The 14,262-nt window shown below is 35.8% G+C and overlaps 1 protein-coding gene across 2 annotated transcripts; it reads left to right on the plus strand.

Annotated features, from left to right (window-relative positions):
* Positions 1-7,547: 7,547 nt before the first annotated feature.
* Positions 7,548-13,120, plus strand: LOC108346348 (aladin). Of its 2 annotated transcripts, none has more exons than XM_017585417.2 (14): positions 7,548-7,676; positions 7,762-7,817; positions 7,922-8,095; positions 8,192-8,306; positions 8,636-8,735; positions 8,834-9,013; positions 9,143-9,201; positions 10,195-10,282; positions 10,367-10,442; positions 11,387-11,486; positions 12,013-12,064; positions 12,340-12,477; positions 12,595-12,682; positions 12,894-13,120. In XM_017585417.2, the coding sequence occupies exons 1-14, from the start codon at positions 7,619-7,621 to the stop codon at positions 12,954-12,956; spliced, it is 1,347 nt and encodes a 448-aa protein (XP_017440906.2). In that variant the 5' UTR covers positions 7,548-7,618; the 3' UTR covers positions 12,957-13,120. The 2 variants fall into 2 exon arrangements, 1 of the variants encoding a protein (XP_017440906.2); XR_008245196.1 differs by having other exon boundaries at positions 7,572-7,676; positions 12,340-12,503; positions 12,894-13,035.
* Positions 13,121-14,262: the final 1,142 nt, after the last annotated feature.

Raw genomic sequence — 14,262 nt, forward strand, 5'->3', positions numbered from 1 at the left:
CTGGAGTAAGATGGAGAGAGCGAAGAAGAAGGGAGAAAGATGAAGAAAGGCAGAGAGAGCTTCGAAGGTTGAAATCCAACAAACAAAAATGCGAGATATTTTAATGAAGGACGAGAATGTTGGGTCAAAGAATCTAGTCAAAAGATTCTTCTTGTTTTATTAAAATTAATCACGTTTTAAAGAGGAACATTACGGGTATGTCAGAAAATTTTGGAAGTGCTAAGTGAAACCCTTTGAGGTATAGGTTGAAATGCCCAACATCCTTTAGGATTCAAGTATAGTGAGACACTAACTACTACTACTAATTATTATTATTACTATTATTATTATTATTATTATAATAATAATTATTATTATTATGGTGTAGATCACCTTCACAAAAATATTCATTATTGAAATGTTAATATTTATAATTTGCTCATTCATATTATTTAGCTTAAATGATTTTATTTGTTGTTTAATATTGTAGAAAATTTTTAAATGAGTTTGCTTATTTTTATTTGTCTCAGTTTAGTTTTTATTTTGAAAATTGTAATGTAATTAAATTGTTTTCGTTAGTACTACATAAATAAAAATGTATCGTATGTTAGTTCGTAATTTTTTTATTTTTCTAATAAAAAATATATCAATTTGTATGAAAAAATTTGTAAAGATTTATATACAAATTAAATTTTGTTTGAATTTGGAAAGAAACAAAATTGTTTAGTTTTAAAAAAAATTAAAACTAAATTGAGCCAAATAAAAATACACGATCCAAATTGAGACAAAATAAACAAAATAAAAATATATGATCAAATTGAGGCAAATGTAATAACATATGATATTGTCAGTGTCATATTATACTACCATTGTCACGTTAATGTCAACTTGATAAGACAATTTTTTTTATTTTTCAAAATAAATATAAAAAAAGTAAAAAATAAAAATAATTAAAAAATATTTAAAAAATTCAAAAAGAATCTGATACGTGACATCCTTCAAAAATATTTTATTATAACATTTTTATTATTTGACACATTTTTATTTTAATATTAATTAAAAAACACGTTAAATAAATTTAATAAGATAAATAAATTTAAGTATAATTAATAAAATAAATTAAAGTTTTGAAAAGAAACTCATTTCAATTTTCATATTTTCCAAATCAAATCCCTATTTCACCGAATTGTGGAAAGCTAAACAGACAAAACACGCTTCATTGGAAATTAATAAATTTGTCAAAATACACGCTGGATAGCAAAACAATTACAGTGAAAATAAAATGAGAACAAGTTTAAACCTACATAAAGCAAATTGAAATTAAAGTAATAGTTTTCATAGATTATCATACATTCTTCAATTTCGTCATCTTTGAAGGTGGCCATCTACCCTTTTTCCTCAACTTGCGCTTCCGAAGAAGCGTTTTCCTTCGCAACCTTATCTTCTTCGCCAGCTTCATCCTCAGCTTCTGCTCCTCTCTCTCTTCACCTTTGACTCCAAAGGAAGCTTCTCCACACTCACGCCACTCGCCTTCTCGCTCTCCGCCGGAGGAAGCGCTTCCGCCGGCGAACTAGAGCCGTCTGCGGCTGCAGAGACAATCAGCGCGCCTTTCTTCCCTCTGGGTGTCGTGATTCGAACTCCGCTCAAGGGCTTCGAGGGCTGAGCCACGTGTACTCTTAAATCTCTCTCTCTCTCTCTCTCTCTCTCTCTCTCTCTATATATATATATATATATATATATATATATATATATATATATATATATATATATATATCAGCAAATACCCTATAATAATAAATTAACAGATTAAGTTTTGTTTGCCGGTGCATTTGAATTTTTACTGTTTAGACCGATTTTTTTAACTAATACAAAATTAAAAATAAAACTTTTAAATTGAAGCTAGTTTTGCTGGAAGGGAAGGATTTGATATTTGTGGTTATTTGAACAAGGAAAATGATTACCTATTCCATATGTTATGTCCTAAACAATGTTTACATGTTAAGCGTAAAAAAAGTTGGGATTAATTTTTTTTTGTTGTATATTCAAATTTTTTTAAGTTAAAAATTTTAGTAATATATTCCACGAAATTTGTTGAGGACTCGGATGGGAAAGTCTTTGACATTATGAAATAAGTTTTCGTGACTGATTCTAAATAGTGGCCAGATAATGAAAAAGGATAAAATATATTTTTATTCTTACGATAGGGTATATAACTTTATTCGCAAAAATTAAATCATAACATTGTGATGCCATTGTCATTATTCTTCATTACGAAATGAAAAAAAAAAGGTATTCTGGTGTAGCGCCAAGTTCTCATGTTATGGAATGAAAAAAAAAGTAATAAATTGTCGTGTTATTTATTAAAACTATTTTATCAATATTTATAATTACCATTTTCAACTAGATGCATGGTAAGACAAATATGAACAGATTACTTTTATGTCTGAATTAAATTATTTCAAAAACGTGAGAACCAACAAATAAGCATAGGACGGACTTGTGGAAATCGCTTTAATCATTGATCTGATTATGATGAAAGAATCATTTGTCCTTACACTACTATCCCTATTGAGTATACATAAGGTGAATACAACCCAAGTAAGTACTTTAATTTTATTGACAATGTAGAAGGTGAGTATAGTCCACTACTATCCCAGATGTTGAATACAATTCAAGTAATGCTCCACATATTTCTATTGATCGTCCTAACAAGTTATTTGTTAGTCAATTTATTTTAGAGATTTTGTTCTAAATGACGTGTCATCCTTACTTAAAAAGGGGGAAATCGTTATATCCATGTGAAAGAATATTAGCTGTAAAGAGTATAGAACACCTTCTCTTAAGCGATGAAGCAATAAAAAGAATTATTACATGTTCTTTTCTAATATTCTTCTTCTCTGACATGTTTTCTTTCCAGATTATTACATTCTCTATTTTTGTTTCTTTTAAATTTGGTGCTCTCGTTGAATGTTACTCCCTCCATCCGTGGCCGACTCACTAAACCCATTCACCTCCATTTTCCAACACCCTCATGCACATTGACAATTGTACATCCCACCTTGAGAACCAACTCTCACTCACCCTTAAACCTCTTAACACCCCTTACCGACCGATGACATTGGACCTTTCGTCCTTTGATGGAATTGATCCCCTTGGCTGGATCTTCAAAGCCAATCAGTTCTTCACCTTCCACCAAACTCCCCTGGGCAACGCATTCAGCTCGCTTCCCTTTCTCTTGAAGGAAAAGCCCTTGCCTGGTTTCAGTGGATGCACAACAACGGGTTACTTACTTCATGGGACTCTTTCCTCCTAGCGCTCGAGCTCCAATTTGTTCTCTCAAAATTTGACGATCCTATCTCAACCCTATGCAAGCTCTCACAAACTCACTCCTTGCAAGACTACCTCTATGAGTTTGAGAAACTCTCTAATAGGATCTCTAGTTACCCCACCAATTTTTAGCTGAGCTGTTTTATTTTGGGCCTCAAACCCACCTTCATCGAGATGTCAAGGTCCTCCAACTGTCAAACCTGAACCAAGCTATAACGTTTGCCAAGCTCCATGAGGATAAACACTCTAGCAACCCCTCATTCAACCGCTTGTCTCGCTCATCTCCACCAACAAACACATAACCACTTGCCTCCTCAAAACCACTGCCACCGCTCTTACTTACACCCCCCAATAAGCTACCCATCAAAAGATTAACAAAGACAGAAATGCAGGCAACGAGAGAGAAGAATTTATGCTACAACTACGATGAACAGTATATGCGCGGGCATCATTTTAAGTCTAAATTTCTCCTTCTAGTCTCCACCGAACCAGATGATGACCCAGATACACCAACAGACCTGGATCCACGGGTAATAGATGACCATTCTCCCAAATCAGGCCCTCATTAGTCTACATGCACTTTTGGGTCAATGGACCCCTCACACCCTACATTTGACGAGATTAACGGGTACAAAGTCCAAGTTTTAGTGGATAGTGGAGCTACACACAATTTCATACAAAGTTAGGTGAGTCATTTCCTTCCGCTCCAGAATGAGGCCACTTAAACTCCTTTAAGACTAATGGTCGGTATCGGTGATTTTCTTCCATGCTATAATTTTTGTCCCAAGGCCCAACTTCATTTGGCCTCTTTAAAATTGTCCATTGATTTGTATCCATTAGAATTTTCTGGTACTGACATTGTATTAGGGGTTCATTGGTTGACTCAAGTAAGCTCATTTGTGATGGACTACAATGGCCCTTATATGAGATTCATGTGGGAAGGTAAAATGGTGGAATTAAAAGGAGAAACAAGCCCAACTCTGAACCCAATTTCTATTCACCAATTACAGAGACTGCAACAAACAAATAGTGTTGAGGCTCTTTTCCAACTCACACTCGAGCCTACATGCTCACCATCCTTACACTCTCACTCTGCCACCACAACCACACCCCCTCCTTCCAACGCCACCACTATTACACATATTCTCACCTCTGATCACCTTCACCTTCAAGCCCTCCTCCACAAATACTCCTCTCTTTTTCAACCACCAACCACCTTACCACCCTCAAGACCCACAGATCACCGTATTACACTACATCCAAATACTTCACCAATTTTAGTATGACCCTACTATTATCCCCACTTCCAAAAGCACGAAATTGAACAACAAGTGCAACAGATGCTTGACTCGGCTTTATTAAGCCTAGTACAAGTCCCTTTTCTTCTCAAGTTCTCCTTGTCAAGAAGAAAGACGAGACTTAGCGTTTTTGCGTTGACTACGCGTCCTCAATGTCGTCACTATAAAGGAGAAATTTCCAATTCCAACCGTTGATGAGTTATTGGATGAACTGGGTAATGCCACTTGGTTTTCTAAGTTGGATTTATTTTTGGGTTTCCACCAAATCTTGATGCTTCCCACGATTGTGACAAAATTGTCTTCCGCGCACATAATGGTCATTTCAAATTCAAAGTCATGCCATTTGGGTTGTGCAATGCCCCTTCTACATTTTAGGCCACCATGAATGACCTCTTTCGCCCACGTCTTCGTCAATTCATCATTGTATTTTTTATAACATCCTTGTCTATAGCCCAACATTGGATTTACACATTTCCCATCTGAACTTTTCAATTGCTAGTCCAGAATAGCTTTCACCAAGGAGAAATGTTCAATCAGAAGTGAGTCCAAACATTACTTGGGTCACATAGTCTCTAATAAAGGTGTGCGTCCATACCCTAGTAAGATCTAAGCTGTTCTTGATTGGCCAACACCCACATCAATCAAGTCTCTTCGTGGCTTCTTGGGTTTGACTGAATTCTATTGTCGTTTTGTCAAAGGTTATGCCTCCATCGCCAATGCTCTCACTGACTTCCTTAAACGTGACAATTTCTTTTGGCAAGATAGTGCCTTACAAGCCTTCCAACATTTGAAAGAGGCATTAACGAATGCTCCTGTTTTGAAAGAGGCATTAACGAATGAGGGTTATTCTCTCTCAAATGTTGGGAGGATTTAACATCATACCATCACATAACATACTAACATAGTTATAATATCACAGTATAGACTAACATATTCATAACATCACAACATGTCTCAGTCTTCCACTCATAACTCAGATCATCACCACCCAAACTATCATAGTCATAACATTACAATACATCACAATATTAAACTCACAACTCAAATCATTTACACAAGCTTCTGTTGTTTCCTTGAATTTTGTCGTACCAAACCTGTTTCGCAAAACAGGACGATTCAAGTTGTCTTCTATCGCAACTTCAGACCTATCTCCTCCACTCGTCAAAGAATTACGAGTAAAAATTTCAGTTAGGCACACCCACCGAGCACTATACTCACACGAGCTGAAGTCATTGGGTGAGACATCCAACCCTCTCTAGTCCTCGCGCACGAGGATAGGGTGACACTTGAATCTCAATCTCCGCAGAAAACTCAACACATTATCGTATCACAATACGAACACCATCGATTCGACAAAAATTCTAAGCAAATGATAGAACACATGCTCTCACAACTTCACCATCACAACCATACACAGATCACCATCATATACAAAGTTAACCAAATTCCTTGACCAACAATTTAATTAAAAATTCATAAATTATTAAATAACTTAATTTAATTATTTTTTTACTTACGCACCCGTGAAATTATTAATTTCACAACTCTACCACTTGAACCAATATTTTCTAATGCACCTGCGCTTTTACTAAAATCACAACTCATATTAAAACTCACTTTTTAATGTACCCCTCTTTATTTTAATTACACTCCCTCTCTTAAATCTATTAATTAAAGTGGATCCTATTAAATTTTTTAACTTTAAAACAAAAACCATATTTTTCTCACACGTGGACCCCACTTGAATTACTCATTTCTCACTAAAAGTTCTCTTTCTCTTTTTTTTTTCCTACTTCTACGTGACCATTCTCTTCCTCCCTCTCTTTCTCGTTTGTTTTCAATTAAAACACAACTTTCACTCACTCATCATTTTTCCACAAAAGCCATGGACACCACACCTCTTTTCAAGATCACTTTCTCACATTTCATTTCTCAATTCCTTCTTCTCCCTTGCACCTATTTACGTAACTCACTTCACATACCTACACTACAATTTTCCATTTCACTCTTCTCTCTCTTCCTTTCAAAGCTCACGGCCTCACCACACTTACTCACTATTTTATTTCATTTCACCCTTCTCTCTCCTTCCTCCCCTTTTAACTTATCACACACTTACTTCCACTCTTTCTTCCACTTTTGACTTTTCAAACACACATCTCTCACTTTTCACTTTTTCTTTCTCCTTCCTTTTCTCCTTTTACGTAACTAACACACACATGTCACTTTATTTTCTCTTCACTCCTCACATTTACGTTGTATACTTTCATCCAATTGTTTTGTTTGACTTTTCAATTCCACTCACCCTCCACTCTCTTATTTACGTCAACCACAAGCACACCTTCTCTTCTATTTTTCTTTTCCCCTTCCTCACTCACGTCAACCTTCTACACGTACTCTCTTCTATAATATTTTTCTTTTCCTCCACTATATACGTAACTCTTCCATGTATCACCACCCTTTTCATTTCGTGACATCCTTCAACGGAGGTGACATCCTTCAACGGAGGTGACATCCTTCAACGTATAGAAAGATGTCACCGACGTACCACCACCACCACAACACGAACACCCACGCCACCGCACCACCAACGGCTCTCCGACGACACCAAACAGATCTCACGAGAGTGTGAGAAGGATGCGGGAAGAGAGTGAGAGAAGGATGTGGGAAGAGAGTGAGAGAAGGATGTGGGAAGAGAGTGAGAGACGGATGTGGGAAGAGAGTGAGACAGAGTGGGGGGTGCGACTGAATGAGAGAATAATTATTTAGGGTTTTAAAGTTAAAGTAAAAAGTTAAAATTTTAAAGGTGATTTTGTCATTACAAATTTTATGGGGAGGTGCAGGGAGTATCGGTGGTGGTGGAGAGAGCAACCTTCTAATAATAAAAATGAAGTTTTTAATACTTAATTGAAAATTAATACAATTATTTATTGTATATGATACTAAGTGAAGAAGAAAGCGGGAAAACAAGGTGAATCAAAGCTATAACCCTACTTTCTCTCTAACGGGAACCAAAAATGGCTTCCTTTCCTCCTCCGGGTTCACTCACTCTCTGCGAACTCAATCGTGACCTGAGTAACTCTCTCTCTCTCTCTCTCTCTAACTCTCACTCTCTCACTTCCTATTGCTTCGCTTCTCTAACTGAAATTTTCTTCTGCAGTCACAGTGGAAGCTCTGTCCGATGATCAAGCCAACCAAACCTACGGAAAAATCCTGGTCGCTAATCGCATCATACACGTTTCCCAATTCCTTCGATTTTCTTCTTCTCGATGTTGTTTCCGCATTTAATTCATTATCACCATTTCCTATTTCTATATTAGGGATCGGTGTTCAGTCCCGTTCCCTTTCACTCTCTGGAGAGCGAGGCTTCCGATCAGGAAGGAGCAACGACGACGGCGAACGCCGCTGGAGAAAACATTCAGAGGAAAGGTCCGGTGGCACTCTTGCAAGGGCTCGTGAACACCTATCTCGGACGCCTCTTTTACCCTAACGATGTATGCTGTGCTTGATTCGTCTCACTCTTTGCATTATGGTGTGATTTAACGTGGGTTCATAGTGTGGTGTTATTTGAATGTTAATTGTTGGGCCAGGTGCATTTGTTGCCGGAGGTTGATCTCCAAGGAGTAAGCTGGCACCCTAATAAGCATATAATTGCTTTCATTTCAGCCCCTACACAAGTTTTCGTTCGTGATTACCAAGAGTCTGGTACTTAACTTGTTATGATCACGAGACGTGTTATTAGTAGCTTGTTTAGGTCTTTTTTGGATAAAATTATCAGTAGAAGAAAATAAGAAGATAAAACAAGCACAGGTTATTCCTACAAGTTAAAATTAGCTAATTCACAAATTAAAATAAGCTTTTTGATAATCTATACCGTGGATCTTCAGTAATTTGACATGTGGGAGAAGCTTATTTCATTTTATCTTTTTTTTTTCTTCTATTAGTGATTAATGGAAAAGTTTATCCAAACAAGATCTTAGTTATTGTTATTTTTGTTTAGTAACTGCTGATTGATATTCTGACATTGTGAATAGAGGGGAAGGATCCGAGCATTTTGGCGAATGAGTCACAGAGACACGTTAGGGTGCTGGATTGGAGGCCCAATGGTGGGAAAATGCTTGCTGTGGGTTGCAAGTGAGGTTTTGTCTCTGTGTGGTTGTTATGGTGAATGCAACGTCAATTGTTCTGGAGTATGCTTTTCTTGTTTACTGGAATTGGGTTTACTGTTGCAGGGGTGGAATTTGCATCTGGGCTGCTTCTTATCCTGGAAATGCTCCATCTGTTAGATCTGGTGCTGCTTCCTTTTTAGGAAGTTTGTCTAGAAGCTCGGGAAATCGGTATATTCTGGTTGATTTTCTTCGTAGTCCATACGATGAGCATGTTAGTGCTCTCACTTGGAGCCCGGATGGAAGATATCCTTATAAATTTTAAAAGTCCTTATTTTTGGGCTCTTTTATGTGTTTCCCAGTGCAAGACGATATGTATTCTTTTTTTTTTTAAATTGTATGTACTCAACCATACTTTTCTTAACCTATGTTTACATACTTAGCATCTGGTTCATATGAAAGCTCCTCATTCACAGTGTGGGATTTTGCTCAAGGTATGATGAAGATCTTTGCTTCCTTAAGTGTCTTGCACTTTACTTTTAAACATTATTGCCATTCACTGATGTTACTAATATGCCCAATACCTTTAAAAATCATTCTGGATTTTTCTTTTTTATTTTTCTGCCTGAGTTGTTCTCCCTCAATTTTGGAGGGGATACTAAAAGTACCCTAAATTGCATATGTTTACAACCTAGACTGATAAACTGAACAAACACAATAACATACGGAAGATAGAATCTGATGGACCATAGACCAAGGTTGTTTAAATATGGAGGAATACACCCTTTTTAACTCTTAAATTTAATTTTCTAGCGTGAACTAAACTTTTCAGTGGATGTAATTTGATCTTACCAATTGATCAATGTTGTCCATGAAGATAGGCTCAATTGGTAGGATAAAATTACATCAACTCTAAAGGTCCTTAGTCCCATTCTTACCATTGATTACTGGTAATTTGTTCACAAGGTCATATGAAAGTTTAAGTGGCACTGTAAGCCCTATTGAGGCTTGTGGTGTGACTTGTCTTGGAATGGCCTCCCTTCCCAACTTTTTTGTGCTAAAGAAGAATCAATCAAAGTTCTGTGTCCCTACTTATGTATGCTATGTTGATTCTGAATTCTTAGATTGATAGTTTCGAGCATGGTGGGTGAGGACTGTGTTTATATCTAGATTGGCATTTTGTTGTTCATCAGCAACGGTGATGATGACTATCTTATCTCACTAGCTGAGGTCCATTCTTATGTCAAATGGTGTTGTTGGGCTCAGTTAGAAATCAAAGTCTAAGATATATTAGTTACCATTAAATCTCTTTTAACAATTTCCTCTGTCATGAGTAATTTATGCCCAGGATATCAAAATGTTTTACGTTGGCTATCATAAAGGCATAAAACAACCCTTTACTTAAATTTTGGATTGGCTATGAGACCACAACAATTTAGATTGTCATATAAAAAAATTTTAAGCTCTAGTGGTTGTCTCTAATATAGGTGTAGGGACACCCATTCGACGGGGATTGGGAGGCATATCAATGCTGAAGTGGTCACCTACTGGAGATTACTTCTTTGCCTCAAAATTGTAATGCAAAAATGTCAAAGATGATTATTTATTCAACATGCACTGTTTATGATTCACACCCTCATCATTATTTTTCTCGTTTAGTGATGGAACCTTTTATCTTTGGGAGACAAACACGTGGACATCAGAACAATGGTCATCAACAAGTGGTTTTGTCAAGGTATATGAAATTTACATTCATATTTTGGTGCTCAAAGATGACTTTATAGCAAGTGGCATTTAGTCCTTAACAGTGCATTGATATGTTTGACAATATGTTGATAGTATAAATAGAATTATCTTCAATAGTATTCAGTGTAAAAATTTAGTTATGCTTAAATGTAAGAGCTATAACATACCTTTTTATTTTAGGGTGATGGGCAATGTTGCTTTCGTAATAAAAGATTAATTTATTATCAAGAAAGAATGTCCACGGTAGGATGATGGAATATCTTAGAAGAAACCATAGAAGAGATCAAGGATTATTTACGTGTTTAAGGAGCTGAATTAATATAGAGGCAAAAAGGAAAATCTTTATTGCTAATTGCAATCTAGCCCTACTTTGGAGCAAAAAAGAATTGACATATTTTTCCCTGTTTTTGATAACTCCACAAATCAGAAATAACAGTGACTCCCTTCAATAAACCATCAGTAGAACACTGAAAAGAAGCGTAAACCTAATTTTATGCCAAAAGAAAGCTTAGGGCCATAGTCACACCCATAAAATTGGGAAAATTTGGCTCCAGCCAAACACTCTAAGACTAAATAACCTGCACACTGCACCTCGATTTTGCCCTCTGTTCTACCAGAACCTTTATAATGAGCCATCAAAACAGCTCCTTAATTACAAGTGAGATGAACATATAATAGACATGTTCCATCAGTCATATTCTTGTAGAAGAAAAGCTGTGTATTTTACTTAATACGTACTATAATTACTCATACTTTACCTTCTGTTGAGACTAGGAGTTATTAGTGTTCATATATCTTGAGGGCAACAATATCTATGAAAAAAAAGATTCGGTGGTAGAACTTAGCATTTATGTACAATTCAGTTTTATTCTTGTGATAGCTATCACATAATGCTCATTTATTTAGTTTCTACTTTCAATGACGTGTTATCAGGGAGCAACATGGGATCCAGATGGGCGCATGATACTTCTTGCATTTTCTGAATCGTCGACTTTGGGATCTGTTCACTTTGCATCAAAGCCTCCCTCATTAGGTATCTGACCATTTTTGTTTAAAGATATGTTAAGTTTATTGTTTTTGACTTTTTGTATCTTGGCTATATTAATACTGGACAAATGAAAGTGTGGCATTGAAATATAGGAACTAAATTGAAAAGGGAAAAGTCAGACAGGGAAACGGAATCTATTAAAGATATCTGGGATAAATGTGTTACAGTCTCTGACCTATAAAGTCTATTTATAGTGAGACACTGCCATAAAAAGGCTGACAACAAAGACCGTGACAAACAGTACCAATCTTTTCCCGTAATAAAATTTGTGAGTTGGATGGAAAAGGGAAAAGTGATTGATAGAAGCAATAGAAGCATGCAATCAAATTTTGAGCACTTACGACCCTGTGTTTTGAAGTCTTAGTCTTAACCTCAATTCATTTTTAATATTAATATTAATGTATGTGCTTGTTATAGCATTCCTGATGTACAATTTTTCAAATTAATTTGGTATTTGTTTTTTCTTTATGAAATGTCATATATTGATAATTTCTTATCCGTGACTTTCCAGATGCTCATCTGTTACCTGTTGATTTGCCGGAAATACTATCATTGACAGGAAGGTAAAGATGAATTTATGTTTTTGTGTTGAATAATTCCTTTATGTGTTCCTAAAGTCTCGTCATTATATTAAATTCCTTCTGAACCAGCTCTTAAGACTGTCTGTCACCTGGATGTCATGGCTCAAATTGTAGTGACAGTCTTTGCTTATAAAAGCAGGGTGGCATACATCTACCCTGCCCAAACCATATTTTGATAGGATGTGAATTATGTCATGTCATGTTTGGTTATCATGTTTGGTTTGTGGCCTTTGGTTATCTTATATCATTTCATTCAGTCAGGGAATTGAAAAGATAGCATGGGATAATTCGGGGGAGCGATTGGCTATTTCTTTTAAAGGTGGAGATGACATGTACAGGGGACTGATAGCCATATATGATACAAGAAGGACACCTCTTATATCTACATCTTTAATGTGAGTTCATGGTTGAATTGAAAATGGTTCAATTACTGATCTCTGTTATTATTCATTAATTTAATGCTGGATTTTATGTCATTTGACATTGTTTTCCCTTCCAATTATGTGCTTTAGTGGATTTATAAGAGGGCCTGGAGACAGTCCGAAGCCAATCACGTTTTCATTTCACGGAAAATTTAAGCAGGGACCATTGCTTTCTGTGGTTAGTCTACGTTGAATTTAACTGTTGTTATTATTTCAATTTTCTTTTCAAGTATCTTTTCTATAGTAAGATAATCTGATATCATTATTTATTTTAGCCCTTAAAAATAGAAGAAAAAAATAAAGAAAATATGATCATTTGGAGTCTTCATATTGGGGTTTCAATGGGGTTTTACCGCACACATCTAAGTTCTGTGTTTGTTTTCCTACAGTGTTGGAGCAGTGGGTTTTGTTGCACTTACCCCCTCTTGTTTCGTTCCCATATGCTTCCATGACGAGGATTTCTGTGAGATTTTGTTGTTTGTACACGATTTGGAGAAATTCGAAGTTAATGTCATTAATTCAATTTTTTTTATTACTTGAGTTGTTTTACCTTCAAATTATAGGGATTGTAATTGGATTCTAACATCTATGAAAATTATCCATATTAGACGTGGTATTTGTTCTTCATATGGCTTTGGGTCTGAGTGTAGTTAATGTATCTCCAAATTTTGATAGATGATTATTACCATCCAACTCCATCTATATTTGCAAATATATTATCTTTCACGAATGGGAATTTGTCGTGATACTGTATGAAAATTATTTTTAATGAAATAAAAGATTTCTTTAAGCAGTTATTTTTACTTTAAATCGTTTCTCTTTCTTTATTCATCTTATACAACTAATATTTTTAAACACTATTCACGCAGTTCTTAGGTGAAAATGGTGTTGTGTACCTTTCTAATATTGTTAAAGAAGCTGCTGTTGGTGATGTATTATCAGATTAAGAACATTAAGCACTAAACACTTGTCACGAGCTTTTCTATTACTGCTTACATTCACTGCAAACACTCCAACACATCTTTATCTCTTTAGTCCTATGTAAGAAAAAATAGAGAATGGAATAATCTAGAGCATAAGAATATAAGGAGAGAATACGTAATAATTATTTTTATTGTTTCATTGCTTAACAAGATGTGTTTTGTACAAGCACTACTCTTTATAATTAATATTTCTTCACATGGGTATAACGTTTTCCTCCTTTTTAAGTAAGGGTGACATGTCACTTAGTAACAAAATCCCTAACATAAATTGACTGATGGATAACCCTTTTAGGACCATTAATAGAAGCATCTGGAGCATTACTTGGGTTGTATTTAACATCTCGAATAATACATGTGCTTACCTTGTGCATAGTCAATAGGATTAGAGTACTGCAAAGGCCCCATGATTCTTTCATCTCCCTTCGGATGGAGAAGCACCTTGTCCTCAAGGTGGAATTGCTCTTCCATAACTCCCTATGGTTCCTACGTAGCATCTTCGTAGCATCTTCTGGTGGAAGACCCCTCTATTGCACCAAGACTAAGTCAGAATCTGGCTTAGTTTTTAGAATAGCTATGGGTTCCAATATGGGTTAATTATCATTGAATTCTAAGGGAAGTTTTGAAGCTGTTGTCGGGGGATTTCCCTTGTTTGGTCTGAGAAAGCTGACGTGAAAGACATTGTGGATTTTGGCAGTTGAAGGAAACTCTAATTTGTAAGCAACTTGCCCAATTCGTTCCAAGACCTGGAAGGGACCAAAAAATCGTTTCTATAACT

Source organism: Vigna angularis, chromosome 9 (genome assembly GCF_016808095.1).
Source record: "Vigna angularis cultivar LongXiaoDou No.4 chromosome 9, ASM1680809v1, whole genome shotgun sequence".
Taxonomy (NCBI): domain Eukaryota; kingdom Viridiplantae; phylum Streptophyta; class Magnoliopsida; order Fabales; family Fabaceae; genus Vigna; species Vigna angularis.

Excerpts from the sequence above, each read along its gene's own strand:
- LOC108346348 (XM_017585417.2), top strand. The coding sequence starts at position 7,619 with ATGGCTTCCTTTCCTCCTCCGGGTTCACTCACTCTCTGCGAACTCAAT. Across the intron at positions 10,283-10,366 it reads TACTTCTTTGCCTCAAAATT|TGATGGAACCTTTTATCTTT; the intron begins GTAATGCAAAAA and ends TTTCTCGTTTAG. Across the intron at positions 11,487-12,012 it reads ATCAAAGCCTCCCTCATTAG|ATGCTCATCTGTTACCTGTT; the intron begins GTATCTGACCAT and ends GTGACTTTCCAG.